Source organism: Bombus huntii, chromosome 4, assembly GCF_024542735.1.
Source record: "Bombus huntii isolate Logan2020A chromosome 4, iyBomHunt1.1, whole genome shotgun sequence".
NCBI lineage: Eukaryota > Metazoa > Arthropoda > Insecta > Hymenoptera > Apidae > Bombus > Bombus huntii.
Window position 1 is genome coordinate 8,640,420 of NC_066241.1, and position 22,121 is coordinate 8,662,540.

Genomic DNA, 22,121 nt, shown 5'->3' on the forward strand with positions numbered 1-22,121 from the left:
CACATTATCCTTTTTTATATTTCAGATGTATTATAATTCATGTTGTATAGCAGATGTACATGTACATATACGAGATGCTTAATCTCCCTTAATTTCTTTTACATAATTGGACATAAATTATTTATACATAAAATGCATTATATTGTTTACTTATCGAGTTGGAAATGCAAACTGACTTATATTTATGAATATAAATAAGTCTGTGGCGTCGCATTCAATATAAAAATACAGTTGTATGTTTGTTTAAATCAAATTTGTAATATATCGAGATGTTTATAGGAAAACTTGCATTATTTATTTAAATAAATATCGCATAGACAATAGTGATGTGCCGAAACGAATAATATTTCAATTCAATGCAAAATATGCGGCATTAATATTTAATATATTGTAAGAAATCCATTCCCGGCTTTTAAAGATATAAAGATTTACAAAAACTTCTGAACAGTATCTTATACCAGCTGCTATTCAACTTGTGGATGAGATCATATCTCATTCTTCGAGGAAGAAATATTGCCCAGCTTTCTTCTGTTCCAAATCCTATTAACAATAAAATAAAATATGTACGAGAAAATTGATGACATAAAAAAAAGGTAATATCTAAAATAAAGTAACATACTTTCACGGACTGGCTCTTATTAATCCTTGGTCTGAAATTGTTTGGATCTCTTCTGAACGTAATACCCAAAAGTTCTAAAAACCTGTTCATTCCATTTAATAGAGATTGCGGACTATGAGCTGTAGTCGCTAATGATGGAGTACCGGAAAATACAATTACACGGTCAGCCAAGTACGTAGCCATGATAAAGTCATGCTCTACTACGAATCCAGTTTTCTTCGCATGTAAAATAAACCTAAAATAATCGCGTATTTTGATAATTTTTTTTAATAATACAGATTAATACAAATAGCCAGAATTTTCAATTACCGTTTTATTACTTTAGCTGCAACTAAACGTTGCTCAGAGTCCAGATAAGCAGAAGGTTCATCGATTAAATAAACATCGGCAGGCTTTCCAAGACATAAAGCTAAAGCCACTCGTTGTAATTCTCCTCCAGAGAGATTCTGTACTTCTTGATCCATAATATCATCTATTTTTAACGGTTTCATAACATCCGTTACAAATTGAGGATGAACATAAGCGTCCCTAATTTTTTCATGTAATAATTGCCGTACAATGCCTTGAGATTTGGGACTAATTTTTTGTGGTTTGTAACTAATATGTAACTGGGGAATACTTCCTACAAAGAATAAAATTAAATCATTTAATATCAATAATTAAATCATTTACTTTTTTATTTAATACATAACGAATATATGAAAAATTTCTTGACTGAAGTAAATCTGACTTTACTTACCCGATCCATCATCAGGTGGCAAATTACCAGCCAACATTCTGATGAATGTCGTTTTTCCCGTTCCATTTTCACCAAGTAGCACGAGAATTTCTGAATCAGTAAATTGACCCTTCTCAACATTTAATTTAAAAGAACCCATTGTCTTCGTCATCGCGGGATATTCGTAATGATTCATGCGTTTGACTTCTTCCTCGGTTGCACTTTCGGCTACTTTAAATACAAGAGATTCCTCACGGAATCTCAAATTTTCGGTTGGCACAAAACCATCGAGGAAAATATTTATACCTTCTCTAACAGAGAAAGGCATAGTAACAACACCATACGCTCCCGGAACACCATAAAGGCAACAAATAAAATCAGACAAATAGTCTAAAACTGATAAGTCATGTTCCACTACTATTATGAACCTGATAAATAGGAATGATATTTTAGATTATATGTATATTTTTATTATATTATTTAAATTATTTATACTATTTACTTATCGGGATGAATAAGAGATCGAATCGTCACAGCCGCATTGAGGCGTTGCTTTACATCTAAATATGAAGATGGTTCATCAAACATAAAAATGTCTCCATTTTGAATGCATACCATAGCACATGCAAAACGTTGAAGTTCTCCACCAGAAAGTGCATCAATACCTCTATCACGTATGTGCATTAAATCTAAAAAAAATTCAATAGTTCCATTGTTAAAAATCGGCTTCCTCGCTTAATTTTTATTATTTTATCGCTGTTCTTAAAATATCTTAAAAATATAAATTATTAACAGTAATTTGAACTGACCCAACATTTTACAAATTTCCATCTGGTTTTTACACTCATCCTTTTTATCTAAAAGCTGTTGTACAGTGCCTTTTACAGCTTTAGGAATTTGATCTACGTACTGAGGTTTGATAAGAGCTTTTAAATCATCTTCCAATATTTTGGTAAAATAATTCTGCAATTCACTACCTCTAAAATGGCTTAAAATTTCTGTCCAATCTGGTGGATCCTATATTAATTAAACGAGAAAATTCCATAAACTTTAAAAAAAATGTATATTATGTAAAGAAAATATATTATTATACATACTGAAAATCGTCCTAAATTAGGCTTTTGTTTGCCTGCCAAAATTTTAAGAGCAGTTGATTTCCCAATTCCATTAGTTCCAACCAAACCTAATACTTCTCCAGGTCTTGGAATAGGCAGTCTGTGCAGTTTAAATGAATTTTTTGAATAACGATGTGTCGTTTCTTTCTCTAAATTACTAGGAAGATTAATAATAGATATTGCCTCGAATGGACATTTCTAAAAATACATATATATACATATATTATAATTTTAAAATATTAAATTGCTTATTATTAATTTAATATAATAATATTGTACTCCATTATTCACTAATATTTCTCTATAACATTTCTTATTATACCTTGACACAAATACCACATCCAATACACAGTTCTTCAGATATTGATGCTATCTTACTATTAGGAGTAACTTCTATACAAAGTTTTCCCATTCGTACTACTGGACAAGATCTTTTGCATTCTTGCCTGCACCGTTTTGGTTTACATTTATCAGAATTAACAATTGCTATACGAGTCAACCGATCAGTTTCCTCCATTGACTTTTTTGGTGGCATGATGGTAAAATATTTACCTGCCTGAAAATGTTATTATAGAATTTAAATTTAACAAAGAAATATTTAAAATTTATCATAATTTTAAATTCTATTACTTTCTAAATATTAAATTAGGTGCATAATACAAAATTTTAAATAATATAATCGCTATAAATTGCAGTTATTATATAATATAATTACAAATAATTGCAGTTATTAAATAAGAAATATTAAATTGACATAACAAATTGACAATGAAATTACAACTTAAATGTGAATATTCTAACAAGAATGTATCCAAACAATCAAAATATATACACTAGATTGAAAATAATGTAGAACTTTATTAAATATATCATATTTTGAAATAATTGAATTTGTTTAATCAAAATTTTTCTCAACGAGGAATATTATTAAATAATTGAACTACTTAGAAAATATTTCAACATATGTTCTGCTTATATTTCGTCATAAACGAGTAACCACTTTTTCAATTAGGGCTGTATGAAATGAAAGAATGTAATGAAAATGAAAGACAATAAATTAATATTAAACATGTTATATTATAATTTTCATATATTTGCATTTAATTAAAATGTTTAAATACATGAAAATACAATGCTCAGTTCTACCACGAGTTTCTAACCTCAGGCAATTAATAATAAAACATGTTACTGTAATGGTACTTTATAAATATACCACATAATTAATAAAAATAATTTTTTTCGTATGTGTTAGGCCATTACTTCATAGTACTTAATATAGGTTTGTATAAACGTATACCTGTCAAAACCAAAAACGTGGAGGAAACTCCTTTACAACCTTTTCGAAGGAGCTTCCGCACTCGTACACCACCACATGCCCTTACTTCGATCATAGAATATAGAAATGACATAGAGTACGTACTCGATAAGAGATGTATCTTCTTAAATAACTTTTAATTCTTATAATAATCGTAACATTCTTCTAACTACAATAAAACATTTATATATTGTTAATCTAGACGAATCACATAATTTTATAAAAATTTGCATAAAGTAGTAAACAATTTATTCTCAGCCTCCCGGCCATAAAAGGAACTTGTTTCATAATTATTTTCTTCATTGACTTGCATTTACTGATGTATAGCATTCACAGTGTTATATATTAGTGAATGTATTCTCGTTTATCCATTTACCTACTTACACATGCATCCACTCATACAAAATTTTTACATACATAATTTAGTTTTTAATTTCTAAAAAAAAAGAAGAATGTATAAACTGCGAAACATATAATTGTCATTATTCACAATTTATATTATACTTTGACTTTAAGATTTGTATTAATGTACATAGAAACAGAATCATTTATTATAATAGAAAAAAATAATACACAATATAAATTGAACGAAATTATTATAAATTATTATTTAACTTTCCGGGTGTTTCCAAAGATTGCGATATACGCTAGTGTACGCCACCTAGGTCGGTATGTATATTATATCATTTATATCTTCCATGAAGCATTATAAAGATTTGTTCTGAAGATTTAAGCATAGAATAGTAGGAATTACTTATATCTTCTGATTTTGTAGTGAGTACTACCTCAAAATAATGTCATTTTACTCCTTAGAGACTTTAGTTCCTGACTGTTTCAACAATACATTACTCTGATGTATATGAACAAATATTAGCCTAACCGTATTTGGTTTTAAAGCAGGTGTCATATGACAGTTCTTGATGCGTCTTTTGTTTATACAATTCACTTAATTGATGCAGTGTCAAAGATTAGTGTACTGTAATGTACTATAATACTTACTATTTATTATTACATGTAAGATCTTTGTATTTATACATAACAATTTTTGAGACTTGTATATTATAAAAAATGGCGGTTTCATGTAAACATTTTCTTTTGTAAATTTTTTTACTTCCTGTCTAATGTTGGTCACCATTTTTGTTCGTAAATCTTTTTATAAAATTATTACGAATATTTAGTAATTATATCTATGTTTTATAGATTAATTTTCAGTAATGTTTTGATCAGTCTTTGTTAATTAGATTTGTTGAGATCTATTTTTTATGATATATTATATTAATATCTTTCTTAAGATATATTCTAAATTTTCCAATCGTTTACTTTCCAAATGGTTTTAATTTTACTTTTTATCCAAAAACATGTTAAATATATTAATATATTTTTTTATTTATATCATAATATAGCTGTTGCATTAAGTGGAATGGAGCGAAGTATTCATGAAATGTTGAAAGATGCTCCATCTTTAAATGATAGCGATAGTGCAGTTCATAGTGGAACTCCTCCACCTCATGTACCAAATAATTGTAATAATGAAAATCAACCCAGACCAGCTACAATAAACTTAACATTGGGCAGTCCTATATCTCAAATGTGTAAGTGGGATTTGTATTAATGAAGTATAATCTAATAAATCTATTGCAAAGAATTAATTTGAACATTACTCAAATATTTTTGTGTATCTAATAGCTGTAACAGTATCTCCAAATACACCTATTCAGAATGGTGATACACAGACAATGCGTACTGCTCAAAGTAAAATTGAAAGCATTAAAAATTGGAGTATTTCTACATATAAGTGTACAAGACAATTAATGTATGAAAAACTTGGGAAAACATCCCGTACAGTAGATTCAGGTAAGTTCTATATAATATAGCTTAATGTTATTTATGTTTTTTATATAACTGTTATATCTTTCCTTTTATAGAACTTGAAACACAAATTGAATTATTAAGAGATACTCAAAGAAAGTACTGCAATGTGTTACGATTATCTAGAGCATTAGCTTCTCATTTTCATCATGTTGTTCAAACGCAACATGCTTTAGGGGAAGCATTTTCTGAGTTAGCACAAAAATCTCCAGAGTTACAAGAAGAGTTTCTATATAATTCAGAAACTCAAAGGAATTTGACCAAAAATGGTGAGACATTATTAGGGGCCTTAAACTTTTTTGTTTCTTCAGTAAATACACTTTGTAATAAAACTATCGAAGACACATTATTTACAGTACGACAATATGAAACAGCAAGGTAATTGTTAATATCACACTGTTTTAACAAGAGAAATAGTTAAATATACTTTGCAAATACTTATAAACAAAAGAGGTTTGTTTACAGAATAGAATACGATGCCTATAGAACAGATCTTGAAGCATTAGCACAAGTAACAAAAAACGATAGCAGCAATGCAGCAAGATTGGAAGCAGCACAGGCAAATTATGAAGAGCATAAGCAAAATTTTGAAAAACTAAGATCAGATGTTTCGATTAAACTTAAATTTTTAGATGAAAATAGAGTATGTTATTAGATTTAATTTTTTATATTATATTCTTTTAAAATGTTACATATTGTGATAATTTTTTTTCTTATTACAGATCAAGGTAATGCATAAACAGTTATTATTATTCCATAATGCAGTATCTGCTTATTTTTCTGGAAATCAAACTGCTCTGGAAGCCACACTGAAGCAATTTAACATAAAAGTTAAATCACCAAATTCATCTTTACCATCGTGGCTTGAACAGTAGTTACATTAGAAGAAATGAATTCAAGTTATGGGAAACATGAACAAAAAAATGCATTCGTCCATACGAATTTCTTCTTGAAAGACAAAGGAAATGACAAGGTAGAACAACTTTCAAACACTCTTGAAAACGTACTAAAGGACACTGCTGTCAAATAGTTTGTCAGTTTCAATAGGTTTTTGAAGAAGAATAGATTGTCATCTAAAAACAGACTGAATAATTTCTGAATTATGCTTTAAATATTGGCCAATATTCGTGATACATGTCATATGTATCAGTGAATTTCAATTATATAATTAATAATTATATGCAACAGTTAATAATAATGAATAACTTCTGATGAAAGATTTAATGAAGATTCTTTTTATTCGATAGCAATGCTTACAAAACTTTAAAGGCAATAGATATTTAATTTTTATATCTGACTTAAAGAAGTTCTAATGTAAATACATAAACTATGATAATATATTGAGCTTTGAATTTTACGGTATGTACAAAACAGCATTGATTCTTTATTTATATTAGCATCAATTTAAATTTGATAAACTAAACAAATTGAGAACTATATTATTTTAATATTCCTCATTTCATTTTAAATATAAAGATATTGACCGAATTTTAACTTTGATTCTCTTATAACTATTAGGTCAAGATATATTCCTTATTTACGCACGTTGTTAAATTTAATCTATTTTAAAAGAAAGAGAATTTGAGTACTTCCAACTACACAGGATCAAAAAAGATTATATCATATTTTTAAAATATGCGGTGCTAATTAAAATGAGCGAAAAAAATGCCAATATTAGACGGTTTAATTTAATAAGTGCTGTATGTTAGTTTGATACAATCATTTTTGGACATTAAATGTTCAATATTTCTACACATTTATTATTATATGTAGACTGCGGATTTTTATGCATTTTATAGCAAATTTAAAAGTGCAAAATTGAACAGAATGTATGTGATATGAAGAAGTATATAAAATATCGTATAGTGCTTTCTGTGTACTTGTACCTAAAATAAGGTACTTGTATTGTCTAAAACAATTTTCTGCTAAGACTATACTCTTTTAATCATATACTAAAAAATGTGAATTTGTATAAATATCCGCAGTCTAGTTGTATGTATATATTGGCTTTATTTATAATTTTTTTATGTAATAGTCAATTGTTTTGATAAAAATAGGAACAAGTTACATGCTTATGATTAGCCTAATCATATTTTTAAATCAATGGTACTTCCTTTGTGCAATTAATATTTATACAAAGATGCTTGTAACTAAGTTTACTTAATTTTACTTTCTTTTTCAGATTATGTTATATACACTTTTACAAAATAAATAATTTTTATTTTGTTATTAAACATATTATCATAACACAAAAGATAATATGTAATTATAATATCTAACTTTCAGAAAACTTTTGGGTATTTTAATATAGAAAATATAAAGTTTATTTACATTTTTATATATACCACAGTATTGGTTTACTAAAACAAAGAATCAATTTTGATTAATGTGTGAAAAGGAAAATATTTAACTGTTGCAAAACAGATTCAAACTAGTCATATTTTATAAGTGAATATTTAAAAATTAAATGGCTTGTGTAAAATTATAATTTTATATACTTTCATACACATTGACATTATGTATACAAATATTTCTTTTAAAGCAGCACTATTGTGTATACTGAAACGTTATGAATTATTACGCTTCATAATTAGAAAAATTTTTAGTATAGATATAATAAATGTATGTACATTGTCATTATTGTTTGTTGCTTATACTTAAAGTTTACAGTAACATTAATAGTAACTTAAACCATAAAAATGAAGCTAGTTATATTATGATATCATCAATGCGTCTTATCATGTTTTAAACTAACTCTTCCAATGTGATCATAATATAAATTTTCAAATACACATATAATAATGTGTATTAGTGAATTGTACATCAAATAAATGTACAATTCACTTTCCAAATTTTTGCGAATTATCATCATTATACATCTACATTTATGTATAAAGCAAAAATTATGATTCATACTGTAATAATAACATTTTATTTTTTTACACAATGCAAATTGACTTAATATATAATTTCTGAAAATTATTACATCTTTTTATTATGAATCTATAGAAAATACATTCCATTATTTAACAGGTTTTTTAGGAATGTTTAGACCAACAAAAGCAAATACTGTAATTAAATAAAAATAAAATCTTATATTTATTAAGTAGAAATAAGAATGAGAAGTTACACAGAATAACTTGAAATATCCAGTTGAAGCACTTTTTAAGTTATGAAATGTATTGTAGCTACTATATTATGTTCCTAATCATGATGTTATTGTGTGTATATTATGTGTATACAAACTTCAAACAATAAATGAATGCTTATATATCTTGCTTTGTATAGAATTCTTGTTAATTACTAGCACTGTTTCCTATCAAAATATCAAGTTTTATTTAAAAACTAGAAATGTATTATCAAAAAGGTAATTATAGTATTTTGTATATTTATTATTTTCATAGAATATTTTCATAAAATATATAAGTGTTTTACAAGAATTAATTGGTAAATAATTATAAATAACAATAAATACATACAGAAAGAGAAGTAACTTGAAATACAGTTAGGTTTAAAAAGTATATTTAATAGAGGACCTAATTAATTTACAAAATTGACTATTCATTGCTTTCAGAATTCTGCTCTTTTCGTGCTGCATCTAAAGCAGCCTGAGTCTTTTCAAATTCCTCCATGTTTTTACGAGTGATAGCAGATTGCACTTCCATAAATATTTGCATTACTTTATGATTCGCGTGGATATGTTTGCCTGAACAGTTCTCTATGCATTGAATCTATGGCAAATTTAAAAACATAATAAAAAAACAAATTTTATATTTTTTAGTACATAAGTACTTGTAGATTCAATATAATTGTGATGGAATACATGCATTTTATAAATAAAACCAATAATACATTTTAAATTTAATTATAACATACCTCTTCTGTAGATATATCCCTTGACATAAATGTACTCATGCATGTCTTGAAACATGTTTCAGATATTTGATTAAACAAACTATGGAAATCTTTCATCTATAAAAAATATAACATTAATACATAAAAATGTGATTTTATCGGTATTTCTATGTACAATAGATGAAATAGGTTAGGAGTAAATAATCAATTACTAGGCATGAATTATTAATAATTAAGTACATTTCTGATAATCGAAGCATCCATATTTGAATTACTTATTTTAATTCCCAACTTAAATAATAAGTTTACAATGTCACAGTATTCGCCGGTTTTACTTTTATACAGGTTATGTCACTTAAATGTACTTCGAATTAGTATCGATAACTTCAATATCGATCGTTGATATGTTTTGATCGATTTTGGTAAACAAAAGCTCGAATAAAATAATTTTAATTAAAAATTGTTAATTAATGAAATAACAATATTGCAATAACTTTGCAAAGTCACAATCATTAATGACTAATCTCATCTTGCGTTTATATGTTACGTTATTGAAACATGATTAAATTACTTACATATACGTATGTACATATATACATACAACTATTAAATAATTGTTTTCTTTCTACCTTTAAACACTTACTATAAATATTATATAGTTTAGAAACTGTAATACTTTCAGCGACTTATGATAGCTTAAATTTCTTTCCAAATAAAGACTAAGTCAACGTATATGCAGAATATTTGAAATACTCAAGAACGTAGTACAATTTGAAATTTGTAACATAATATGTGTTGTACATTTCTTTCAATGTTATTTATCTGTGACATATTTTATTTTCTCGATTAAAACTTTACACAATACAACATTAAATAATATATACGACGAATGAAACATCAATAGAAATTTATGCGAAATAAAAAACAGCATTATAACAGCAGGCACACTTATGAGAAAATGATGAAACAATGGGAAAATTAAAAAAATAGGTTTTTACAGTTTATATAAGGATACGTTAATCGAAAAAGAAAAAGGAATAATTTGAATACATCCAATATTGAGAAAAAGCGCGGGTTTATCGGCGCGATTCGGGGGCGCTCGGGTTTAACCGGATCGAAACGTCTGTGATTGGTCGCGGGTCCCGAGTCAGCGAAACGTGAATCAGTCGGCGTTGACGGAGCAAGGAGTACCGAGTTCGATTTGAAAGCAGTGTAGAAACGGAAAGTTTGTCAGTGCGTGTCGCCGGTGAATGAAGCGGGCTAATTGTTACGTGCGATGGCCGCGTGCTATAGCGAGCAGGCATCATCCAGCTCGGGAAACGTAACGAAAAAGTCACCTGCGGCCGCCGCGAAACCAGTCTGTTGGCAACATAGACTGTTCGGTAAACAACTGTCGCGGTGCAGTCAGGTTAATCAACAAGACACAAAACCGTGCGATGCAAGTGGTATGCTTGTCGATGAAGACGGCCAGCCGACTTGTGAAGTGATCGGTGTGTATTTTAGTTTCATTAATCCCGGTGCTACGTGCGATGACTTTACGCGTCAGCTGCTCGACCTGTACACCAATGTCAACTCGTTATCCCCGTCACACACGGAAAACGATCGGGACACAGAGAATTCCACCAGAGGTAGAGAAAGGAGGAAAAAGTTCGAGGTCGTGCACGTGGTTCTTTGGAGTAACGTAGCCGATGTCCTCGACTTTGAAGAAAGTTTCCGTGCACACGTTGCAGAGTTACCCTGGTTGGCTGTACCGAACTTGGACTACGAAAGAAAGGTAACACGCATCTCTGTAATTCTTTCATATTTCGATTTCCACTCCTCCTATACTTTATTCGATTTTTATTTATCTTTATTGGGATATCGCTAAACAAATTATGGATAGTAATACTTCTGGCATTCGACAGTACTAAAATAAGGCGTCGTAAACACGTTAATGTCATGTATATCTATTTTTACTATTAAATTCTACGAAATTAACAATCATATTTTCTTTCTCGAAAATTTTCAGAAACACTAAAACATTTTCATACTATGTTTATTTCGTAGCTTCTTTGTATCTTTCGTTCGATATATTTTCTTGTTTTCAATTTTATTCACCTCCATCGAGATTATAACGGGCGAAAGAACATTCCTAAATAATTGCACTCAAATTACTCCATCTCTCTCTCTTTTTTTCTGCTTGAAGCCGATATCACCAAATCTTTATCACTGAGATCGCGCAGCCACGCTATTTCAATTAAATTCAATCAAATAATTAGATTGGCTTTTTAAGCCGAATAATGGTTGCGTTTGCCGGAACGGCCATTCAGATAACTACTAACTCCTTGAAAATGAAAAAGCGCGTTTCTATTAATTCGAAACACCGTACGAGATAATAATTTTAATGATTTTCCCATATTTCCCAACGGTGGCAGCTTTTCTTCACGACTTTTTCACCGGCTATGCGAATTTTACGGTCAGACGGGCTGTGATCAATTGAGGCGAGCGTATCATTTGAAATTTGTATACATATGTCTGTCATAAAGTTACACATGTATACATAGAGAAGGCACACATGCTGTTATGCAGAAGGACTGTGCGCGCAGCGCCTTTTTTATTTCCAACGGGTGTTTTAACCCCTCGCCAGACGTGCTATTTAGGGTCCGATTTTATTTGCACCGACACACGAGGCAGAGTCGACTTTCTCTAACTAAAAATCGTTCGTAATATTTCCACAAAACATCTGCTTCTCTACGAACTAACTACTAACGTGCTTTTTCAGTCACGATCAAATATGATTTCTTTTTTCTTTTTTAATCAACATTTGCACGACTTCTTTCTAGTAAAGCGTGTTTTAATCTATTCTTTTTCTTTTTATAGTACAGGTTTATAGACAAATGATATATTATACGAAGATTTAGTAGTCCAAGCCAAAAAGAATCTAACGAATTACAAAATAATTTCAGAAATCCAAGTAAAAGAAATGCCGATTAAGGTAACAATTTCACCCTGCAGATGGTGCTGGAAGAAATTGTAAATCTAATAATTTTACCAAGGGGTTACGAAAATCTGTGAAAAAATTCCTAACACCGTTTTAATTGGAAACAAGCAAATGAATGAATTGAAATTGAGACGAGAATTTTGTTCGTGGCGATTAAAAGCAGACGGTAGGACGGCATCGTACATTGATCTTTTCATCACCCACGCACCTCGATGACGCACATATCTCTTGTCTCGAAAGTTTGAGTGACTCTGCGTTACGTTGCAACACTTCGCACACGCATAGTGAATATTCGGTTTCCCCTATACTTTTTATGCACGTTAACGAGGTTCTACTATCGCATCGGGGTAACGAATTAAAAAGAAATGATACGAGAGAAAAGAGAAATGAAAAAGGAAAGTAACGGTTTCCTATATGACGGTTTGAAACAGCGGTTTACGTTGGATAGTTTGCATTTGTGTAATGGAGATGCTTTAAAATTGCTATGTAAGGCGGCTGCTGTTAGTACTTATTGGATGCATACGCATTAGCAGCATGTGAATGTAAGGAACGATCGGAGGTTGTTATTCTCTGTCTTTTTTTCACGATCATTAGTCAAGCCACTCGAATTGTTAGTGTTTGTGATATATATATATATATACACATATAGAGTAATAGACAAAGAAAAAAATATATATGTATGTATGTATGTATGTATGTATGTATATACATATATACTTGACAGTCTGATTCGCGAGTAAATGTAACGATAAGAGTCCTGCGCAATTAGCGTCAAGTAGCCTCGTGATTCTTCCTTGCTCGTTATTCCGCCTATCTACCTGATCCACGTTGGGAATCACCCCCTTGAAATCGTAGGTTCTTTGTATACAGTTCCATTCATTTAACAATGAGAAGAGCAACTTTGGGTTGTGGAAGGTTGCAAGAAAGAAACGACGATCAAATTTTCCCTCTTTCACCATCTTTCTCTTTCTCGTTCAACATTTTTCTCAGTTTTTCGCATTGAAAGCAAACAAAGAAGCCAAAAACAATTGCAAAGTAAATTCTTCATTCCATTATTGTCTATTGAAAACAAAATTATTAAAAAGGAAATGTTTCGCGAGATCATAACGTAAATTTGTCAATAAGAACAAAAAACGAAGCAAGTAATTGGCAGAGATTACGGTTAATAACGCGAGTTATCGTTGCGTTACCATGCATCGTTAATGAAGTCCGTATTGATCTCCGGTGGCAGCCGGGGCTATCTTTTTACGTCGCTCCTTGAGAAGGGAGCAAGGGGACTGTGTCCAGTTTGTTCGACAAAATTGAACGGTTAGTGGTATCAAGGAAGCAACTGAGTGTCCGGCTGCTTGAACAGCTAGGTAATAGAGGTGCGCTGCTCATCGTTTGTACGGCGTAAACCGTTTCATAAAGGTATACGGCGGGTGGCTTTGCCTTAGACGCAGAAGCACCTGAGAAAGAGTCAAGGCAGCCTTTGCATTCGGGGTGGCCGACCCATATCTTCCGCAAATAGCTTTCTCATTCGGCCGGCGAGATCAAGAAAGCGACGGAAGGTAGCAAACCGAAAAGAGAGGAAAGATGTTTACGTTTGAGCGTACATAGAAAGAAAAGAGAGAGAGAGAGAGAGAGAATGTGCGCGCGAATCGGTGGCGATGCAGGTCTCCTCCGCTCCCCGAAAACGACTGAAACAGCAAGAAAAAAAAAAAAGGAAGGAGAGAGACGTTGGAATCTAGATAGACTTTGAGGCAGTTCGTACACAGAGTGGCCCGTACGCGGCACTATGTAATCCTTCCTCCACCTTTTTCCACCCCCTTTCCATCCACCCACACCCATTTCTCCTCCTCCTCCTCCCTCTTCTGCTCCTGTCTGCTTTTTACCTGGCATATCGTGTAGATTACACACGACCTACTCGGCAGTGGTCAAAGAAAAAGTGTAGTACATACGAATCGTCCGAATAAATGTATTCCAGTGCCTATGACTCAAAAACTCGCGTGAAATCCTGCAAATGCTTTGACGCCGCGCGTATCATACCCATAAAAGTGGTAGAAGGTTAGGCGAATTAAAAAAAATTAAATGTTTCGCGTCATTTCCCTACCGATGCTCTCCCAATGTCTCTTAGCCATTTAATTCGTCTTTTTAGATTATACACTATCTTAATTCCTACGTTCTTATTCTTATTTTAATTTAAGCGACGCTGAATTTCGTTTCTTCTCTTTCTACCCTCCTTTTAGTTAAATATTTCTACTACGCTATTCCGTCAAGGATCTTCCTTTCGAAGATATTTCGATGGGAACGTAAACGCTTCAAACGTGTTCCCATTGTCGTTCGTAACCCTTAAAATTTACAAAATCGATCCTTAATAAGATGCGAACAGTTCTTCCATGTTCCGTAACATTTTCAAGCCATACACAAACGTGTAGTCTGCGTGTAATTGAAAGCATGGTAGTCTTAAGACGTTGCTGGGGTTGACCAATGGAAACACAGTGGTCTCGTCAGTCTCGGTCGGACGAGAGACGTCGGGAGGCCGATATCTGTATATACCAGGGGTGCGCAACTCCAAATTATATTCACCCCTACGTCAAATCGATTAACAACGTTCACAGATCGCGTCATACCAAATCATACTTAATCTAGATGTAATGGTATATACATATACGTCAAGTTCGCTCAATTTTATACGAATTCAATAAAAATGATAAAATCTTGAAAATTGTAGAAGTAAAATTAGCTTTGAAAATGGACAAAATTTGCAAAAATTAGATATCGAATGGAAAATACATAAAATTTTAAAATTTGTACCTGTTTCTTTTCTTAACACATTGTTGGTCATCTATGTTATATAAAGACTAACTCGTGTCGCCAATTATTTTACGCAGAAACTAACAACTTAACTTTCTGCCTGAAGATATAGTTTACTCGTGATTGGTCAACAACGTTTATGTACGAATGTATGAATCTTATTTTTTGAAGTACTTTAAAACGTATTTTAAAAAGCTCTTTATACTTTTGCGAATAACACACATTGCAATGATATAATGTAAAACGCGCGTCGGCGAAATAAACCATTTAACGACAAGAAAGCTTTCCGGAAAATTTAGCGCGACAAAGCGCGCGTTGTGCACCTCTGTCGTTCACGAAGAAGGCGATTGAACGCGCGCGAACGAGTCAACAGTGATCTCATCCCTTCCCCTCCATCGCTCGTCTTCTACCCGATGTCATGGCATGGCAAAGGGTTCCCCTTGCCGGAGACAGACTAAATGGCAGAGTGTCTGCTAAAAAATGAAGAGTAGAGAACGTCACTTTTCAAATTATCCTTCATCTTCCAAAATCTCTTCCGTATCCGTGATACTCGAAATAGTTGAAACAATCAAAAACGAAGTACGGTTGTTCATACGAAAGAAAGTAATCTCGTCGAAAAAGCCCGTACGATCGAAAGCGATTTTGGGCTCGCGTAATCTTGATATTCGTCGGATATCCGATATTCGACACTTGCTCGTAGCAAGCATGGACGAAACGTTTAATCGAACGTGGCTAGTCAGTGTGTAGATAGAATAATGGTATCACACGAGGATTTTTCGTAGCGACACAAGCGTTCCGTTGCCGGGAGGGAGAAAGAGAATCGACGAGGGTAAGCGGGCGATGGAGCAAGGACGACACGGGGGAACGAGCAAGCAGGAGCGATGGAAGTAGCGTGGTAGGGGACATACAGACCACCGGGGGAAATAACGATAGCACCGTCGAGCGAGCGGCAGCAACGCCAAGGGAGGACGTACGCGTTATCGACCGCTCCAGACGGAGACGGCGAACCAATGTATATATACATCGAGCGTAGGAACGAACGAGAAAGCGCCCTAGGAAATATACGAAGGGACGAGGTAATGCCTCCCCGTGAAGGGTCGCGATAACGTACGACGTCGCACGTTCGGCTACCTAGAGAAAACCCTTCTTGCCTTATTCCAACGCTCACCCTCTTTCTGTTCGGCTGTAGCGCATCGTCCTCCGAATTTTACTCGTCTCCCGATCTCCCTCGATCGGGAAAATACTGCCAAGGGTATATAGTCCTTCCCAAGGAAAAGGTCCGCCAGAAAATAACCTGTCGAGCAACGAAAGTTTCGAGGGAGGATCGATTGCGCGATAGGTGTCGGTTACCGAAGATTTATTGAAATCTCTCTGGTCTTTTTGAACCAGATCCGTTAATCCAGACATCTTTTTGTCTCCGCGGAAGCTTGTATCACGCGACAGATATTCGACTCTGTTGCTTGGTTCGTTGTCGTCTTCGCCTGTAATAGGAAGATTGAACGTTAGGGTATAAACATTTGTTTTAACTGCTAGTCGTTCGAAATGGCGGATAAACGGTCATAGCGATGTAAGTATATTGCTATTTTTTTAATAAAATAGTATCGATAATCTTTATATAAATAATATTTAGAAATGGGAGGCGCAGATAGGACAGTTACAGTAATAAGCGCAACAATGTACGAAATGGCGTCGTACGAATGAATTATTCGTCATCGAAAAATCTGAGATGATTGGAAACTTTATTTCACCTCTTAGACTGTTCTTCATTATCTACCCTGGTATAAAAGGCTTCTGCAATATGTCCATTGTGCTTCGATCTTCTCTGCTCCTTTTGTTCTCTTGTAATCAGACAGCTTAACGGGAATCAGTATTCAATGCTAACGAATACTATAGTTGATCATCTTCCCGAGAGAAGTACGTAAGTGTAAGTACGTCCTAGCGCAATCGACAAAAATCGTTAATGCATCGTTTAACGGTATCAAAGCATTTGAGACCGACTATTTGCTTGTTTTAGATATATGTATATAATATATACTTCTACTGTTTTCCTATTGGTAGAAAAAATATTTTTTTTTTAAGAATAAATGGTTAAATATTAGGATAATTCATTAGAACTTTATTAAAGTGAATACAAATAGGATATATAACGGATAAAGGATAGTAAAAATACATAGATACCCTTAGAAACAAGCTATTATATATTATACTTGGCCCGATCACCGTACTACGGGTTTTGCCTGTTCACCAAATACGGGCTATGCCAGATAGGGGCTATGCCCGACTGGGGCTGTGCCCGACACGGGCTATACCCGACGCGGGCTATGCCCGACTGGGGCTGTGCCCGATACGGGCTGTGCCCGGTGGGGCTATGCGCGATACGGACTATGCTCGACTGGGGCTATGCCCGACTGGGGCTGTGCCCGACACGGGCTATGCCCGGTGGGTCAATGCCCGATACGGGCTATGCCCGACACGGGCTATGCTTGACTGGGGCTATGCCCGACTGGGGCTATGCCCGACTGGGGCTATGCCCGACTGGGGCTATGCCCGACACGGGCTATGCCCGACTGGGGCTATGGCCAGTGGGGCTAGTACCATCTCACATATCGATGAATATTAGGTCGTCCTAAAAGTTTCTTTCGCGAGCGTAAATATTACGGGCAGTACGATGATATTATCATATTATTACGTGTACTTCGATTATCAGCTAAAGTTGTAACGAAAGCCTGTCATAAGAGTAACGATAAGAGTGGAATAATATTGTGTAAGGATCGTTATCATCGGAATATACGTGATAACCGAATATTCTTTTTTTTTTATTTGGAAGTAGTTTACAATCAATTCTCATTGAGTATTGTAAGTAAATTATTCTGCCGTGTACCCTTAGATTACCCATAGATAGACGTAGAATCCCTTGCTTGAGGATAATCTTGGAATTAAATAAAATAATCAAAGTCTCTATGTGTATAAACAGCAAACAGTATGGCAAGCTCCATCAGTAACTTTATTACAAAAGTTCATTCGAAACTACGAGAAATTCAAAGCAATACAACTGAAGAAAATATGTAGGTAGCTGCAGCTACCGCTTGTTTCAGAATCCACAAAAGAATTTCCAGCAAGTCTGCACCCTTCGAAACTGCCATCCTTTCTTATTTGCGCCGCTGCAGGGACTTTTAGCTTTCTTATCATCTCTGTTTTCACGGTTCATACTATGTATTATAATCGTGCAGCCTGCTAGAAGAGACGGCGATTCTTATTATCAACCGGGCTCAGCCATCTTCGTACCACTAAAACGGGAAGATACTTCCTTTTTAAAAAAGGATACGAAAAGAAAGGAAAGAAATTGCTAATACTTCTCTCTCAACTCGAGCATAATATTGAGAGGGTTGACTGCTTATCTAGGAAAAAACGGAAATCTAACCCCGTCTGGGGTTATTTGCTTATACGTATATCTTTCCCGTACGCGTTCATCCTTTCTTATCTCTTCCAGCTTGAAAAACTTTCAACCAGTTTCTACTATCATGTTCGTGCCCCTTTCCCTTGCCTTCCATTCTCGTCCCTTTTTTGCCTCTTGTAGCACTGTAATCATGCAGCTGGGGGGCAGAAGGGATAGCACTCATTGTCAGCAGACATTACTCCCCTGTAGATACTCGTTGCGCCCTTTTTCGCCGTGCTTGAATTTCGTTGCGTGTTAGAAGGATAACGGAAGAAACAGAGGCGGCAGGCTACGTGTTTCGAATTTCTTGAACGTGCGTGTGCACGCAGCACACACGACGCCTCGTTCGTTTATATCGTCACGTTATTCCTCTCACGGTTGCTGAAATTGATGGGTTTCGATCTTTCCATCTTTCTCCTTCCTTTTGCTTCAACTCTTTTTTTTCTTCTTTGTAGCCAATACTCAAGTACTCTGCGAGCTGAATTCAAAACCACAGTTTACGTGGCGAGAAACGTATTTTCGTAAAATCGTACAACGTAAAACACCGATGAGGATTGCGCTATTACTTTTATCGATATGACTCTGGATAATAATCGAATGTAAAAGTAACTTTTATATCGATTTCTCTTATTTTATCGTGTTTTGAAAACAATTTGGAGAAATATCTGAATTGAGGCGTAAAGAGGAAAACAGTAATTTTACTATTTCTGATTAGCGTAAATATATCAGCCGCCAATTTAATTTATCACATATTATGCTTTAATGCTTCCCGTAGATAATAAAATTATTAGAGCGAATAATTCTGATCAGAGTGTGTGCTTTCGTTCAATTTTATTTTCATCCAAAATCTCATTATACATATTAAAATATAGTAAATTACAGTACACGTATTTCATCGACATGCAACTTCAATTACTCCTGCCTAGTTACACCTTTCACATTTCATTAAAACAGGTTTCGTTTCGTCAGTATACACGGTTCTTTTTCTTATAGAAATATATGTTAGAACGTTTATATAATCACTTAAATTTTTCTCTCGATTTCATACTTTGATCAGGAATCAAGAGATTATTGCAATCTTGTCGAATGGAAATCTTCTCTTGCGATTTAAAACAAAGAATGGTGGCTCTCGCGAATATTTATGGAGGAGTTTGAAGAATCTCACGATCAACATTGAAATACTCTTATAGCCGACCAAGTATCTCTTTTACAGACCAGACTGACTCGAAGGTATCGGATAAAGGCCGATGTACCAACTTTGATTTTATTGGACGGTTCTAACGGCTCGGTGGTAACCAGAGGAGGCGTAGAGCGAACCATCGGCGACTCCAGCGGGGCTGAATTTCCTTGGAAAGCTCCTCATCCGAAGGCTGCTCTCGAAGATGGACCCTTATTGCCATGTGGAGCACGCGATAGTAACGAACCCATGCTACACGAAGAGTTACGTCATTGCTTTAAGGGTGTTTACTTCAGCGCACATTGGGTATATACTTACACAATATTCTCATAAGTTTCAACTATGTAAAGCTAAAAAGTATATTTCTCGTATTCGTCTCGATATTTATAAATCGCACAGATGTACACAAAAATATTCGTGTACGAATTATTCACAGCGCTAAAGTAGTATTCTATTCTTCAAACTATCGATTTCTTGGAAATTTATAATTAACGAGATATTGGAAAATATGATTAAATCTACGTATTTTTCATCGTAGTTAAAATTAACCGTTTGTGCTCTAATTCTCCTGCACTGAATAATCGATCAACAATTCCAAACTGTTTCATGTTTATATCGTGCAAGTTAAAAAGAGAATCTTAGGTAACAATAACAGTGTGAAGCTAACGATCATAAAATAACGTTGTTATTTAATAATAGTTGTAGAAGACAGGGAACAAAAAATATATCATCTTATTTGACTCGTATTTCTTTTGAATTAATTATTTTGACGAGAAAATATAACTTATTTTCCTTTATAAATATCATATGGAAAATGATATACATTTTCTGCGTTTATACAGTGTCCACCTTGCAAAGCATTTACTCCACAACTTGTGGACACCTATCAGCGAATTCGAGAAAGGGGTCACGATTTCGAGGTGATCTTTGTAAGTTCAGATAGGTAAGTTGAAAAAATTATGTCACTTATTCATTTCGTATAAAACGTAAAATATATACTTACATAGTAAGTAATTACGGTATAGTCATTAATTGAAATACAATTTCTATGATGTTAGGAGCGAAGAGTCTTACAACGTTTACATTGAAACGATGCCTTGGTTGAGGATACCTTTTAGTCAAGAAGAGAGACGACGAAAATTAGCAAGTGCTCTCGACGTACAAGCAATACCCACTTTAGTAATACTTGACCCCCGAGATAACATTATAACTTTGGATGGTCGGGCGGAATTAATCGAGGATCCTGAAGGATTGGTAAATAAAAATTTATTGAATCGATTTGTATTACTTCGTCGATTTTTTGCTGTTTTTGATATAAAGTTTTCAATTTTTCAGAATTTTCCATGGACCAGTCGTCTGGTGAATATTTTAACTGAAAAATACGCCGCTTCGTTACATGATGCACCGGCAATTATTCTTTTTGTCGGTAAGTTCACTTTATAATATTTGTATACAAAATGATCCGACACAAAGATAGAACAAAACTTTAGAAACATATTGGTCGTTAAATAAATAAACATCTTTCTATGTATGTATAGTACCGGTAGTTTATTTATGTCATTATTATGCTCTGACAGAAGGTGAAGACTGTGAGATTCAATTCGCAGAGAGTGTATTATTGCCAGCTGCACAGGTGTACAGACAAGGTAGACCTGACTATGATCCAAATTATGATGATCCAGATGATATTTTGCAATTTTATGTAGCATTAGATGTAAGTACCAATCGTATTTACCCATAACTAATTATTAATAATTACTCTCAATTTAATGGATATACTATTGTTTTCCTTATAGTGTGAAACATCAGATATTCTTCGTGAATTTGTCGGATTAGATGATGCTGTACCTCTCTTAACAGCAATTGATATACCTCGAGGAATTTATGTGGTGATGGAAGATGGTGCCGAAATAACTGTAGATTCTGTACAACAATTTGTCGATAGTTTTCGCAATGACAAATTGCCTATAAACAAAATAGCTGCAGTACACAAAACTGCTAAGAATGATTACGTTTCTACTTGAATTTTTGAAAATCAATTGACAATTTTATACAAAATATTGAAAGCCATGTGGAGGAAGGAGCAGTCAAGATTTTAAGTGGTCATTATACAACCACAAAAAAAAGAAACCCCATCCTCTCTTCTCAATCCTGTCTCTGTGATACCATTGCTCCTTTCGTAGGAAGGATCTCGCGCAAAATGGCGCTTGTATTCGCACACCCCTTTGTGGAAGTAACCAA

The 22,121-nt window shown here is 33.6% G+C and overlaps 4 protein-coding genes across 9 annotated transcripts; 2 read left to right on the forward strand and 2 right to left on the reverse strand.

Annotated features, from left to right (window-relative positions):
• Positions 1-272: 272 nt before the first annotated feature.
• LOC126864610 (protein Pixie) lies at positions 273-3,864 on the reverse strand. Its single transcript, XM_050616121.1, has 9 exons — positions 3,750-3,864; positions 2,775-3,008; positions 2,435-2,650; positions 2,147-2,354; positions 1,840-2,026; positions 1,359-1,765; positions 929-1,241; positions 620-854; positions 273-540 (listed from the first exon to the last, which is right to left on the reverse strand). Exons 2-9 carry the CDS (start codon positions 2,985-2,987, stop codon positions 493-495), a joined length of 1,827 nt encoding a protein of 608 aa, XP_050472078.1. The 5' UTR covers positions 2,988-3,008; positions 3,750-3,864; the 3' UTR covers positions 273-492.
• A 441-nt stretch (positions 3,865-4,305) lies between these two features.
• Positions 4,306-8,926, forward strand: LOC126864620 (arfaptin-2). Of its 4 annotated transcripts, none has more exons than XM_050616143.1 (7): positions 4,426-4,541; positions 4,668-4,781; positions 5,171-5,359; positions 5,454-5,621; positions 5,693-6,014; positions 6,102-6,279; positions 6,359-8,926. In XM_050616143.1, exons 3-7 carry the CDS (start codon positions 5,188-5,190, stop codon positions 6,509-6,511), a joined length of 993 nt encoding a protein of 330 aa, XP_050472100.1. In that variant the 5' UTR covers positions 4,426-4,541; positions 4,668-4,781; positions 5,171-5,187; the 3' UTR covers positions 6,512-8,926. The 4 variants fall into 4 exon arrangements, with proteins under 4 accessions (XP_050472101.1, XP_050472098.1, XP_050472100.1 ...); XM_050616142.1 differs by having other exon boundaries at positions 4,433-4,541; positions 4,665-4,781; XM_050616144.1 differs by lacking the exon at positions 4,668-4,781 and having other exon boundaries at positions 4,306-4,436.
• Positions 8,927-9,141: 215 nt separating this feature from the next.
• Positions 9,142-10,211, reverse strand: LOC126864633 (mitochondrial import inner membrane translocase subunit Tim10B-like). 3 transcript variants are annotated; one of them, XM_050616166.1, is made up of 3 exons: positions 10,067-10,211; positions 9,513-9,608; positions 9,142-9,367 (listed from the first exon to the last, which is right to left on the reverse strand). In XM_050616166.1, exons 1-3 carry the CDS (start codon positions 10,088-10,090, stop codon positions 9,194-9,196), a joined length of 294 nt encoding a protein of 97 aa, XP_050472123.1. In that variant the 5' UTR covers positions 10,091-10,211; the 3' UTR covers positions 9,142-9,193. The 3 variants fall into 3 exon arrangements, with proteins under 3 accessions (XP_050472123.1, XP_050472121.1, XP_050472122.1); XM_050616164.1 differs by lacking the exon at positions 10,067-10,211 and adding an exon at positions 9,704-10,056; XM_050616165.1 differs by lacking the exon at positions 10,067-10,211 and adding an exon at positions 9,732-10,054.
• Positions 10,212-10,641: 430 nt separating this feature from the next.
• On the forward strand, positions 10,642-21,971 carry LOC126864613 (nucleoredoxin-like). Its single transcript, XM_050616124.1, has 7 exons — positions 10,642-11,265; positions 19,917-20,186; positions 20,723-20,823; positions 20,939-21,134; positions 21,216-21,306; positions 21,458-21,594; positions 21,677-21,971. Exons 1-7 carry the CDS (start codon positions 10,768-10,770, stop codon positions 21,902-21,904), a joined length of 1,521 nt encoding a protein of 506 aa, XP_050472081.1. The 5' UTR covers positions 10,642-10,767; the 3' UTR covers positions 21,905-21,971.
• The last annotated feature ends 150 nt before the right edge of the window (positions 21,972-22,121 follow it).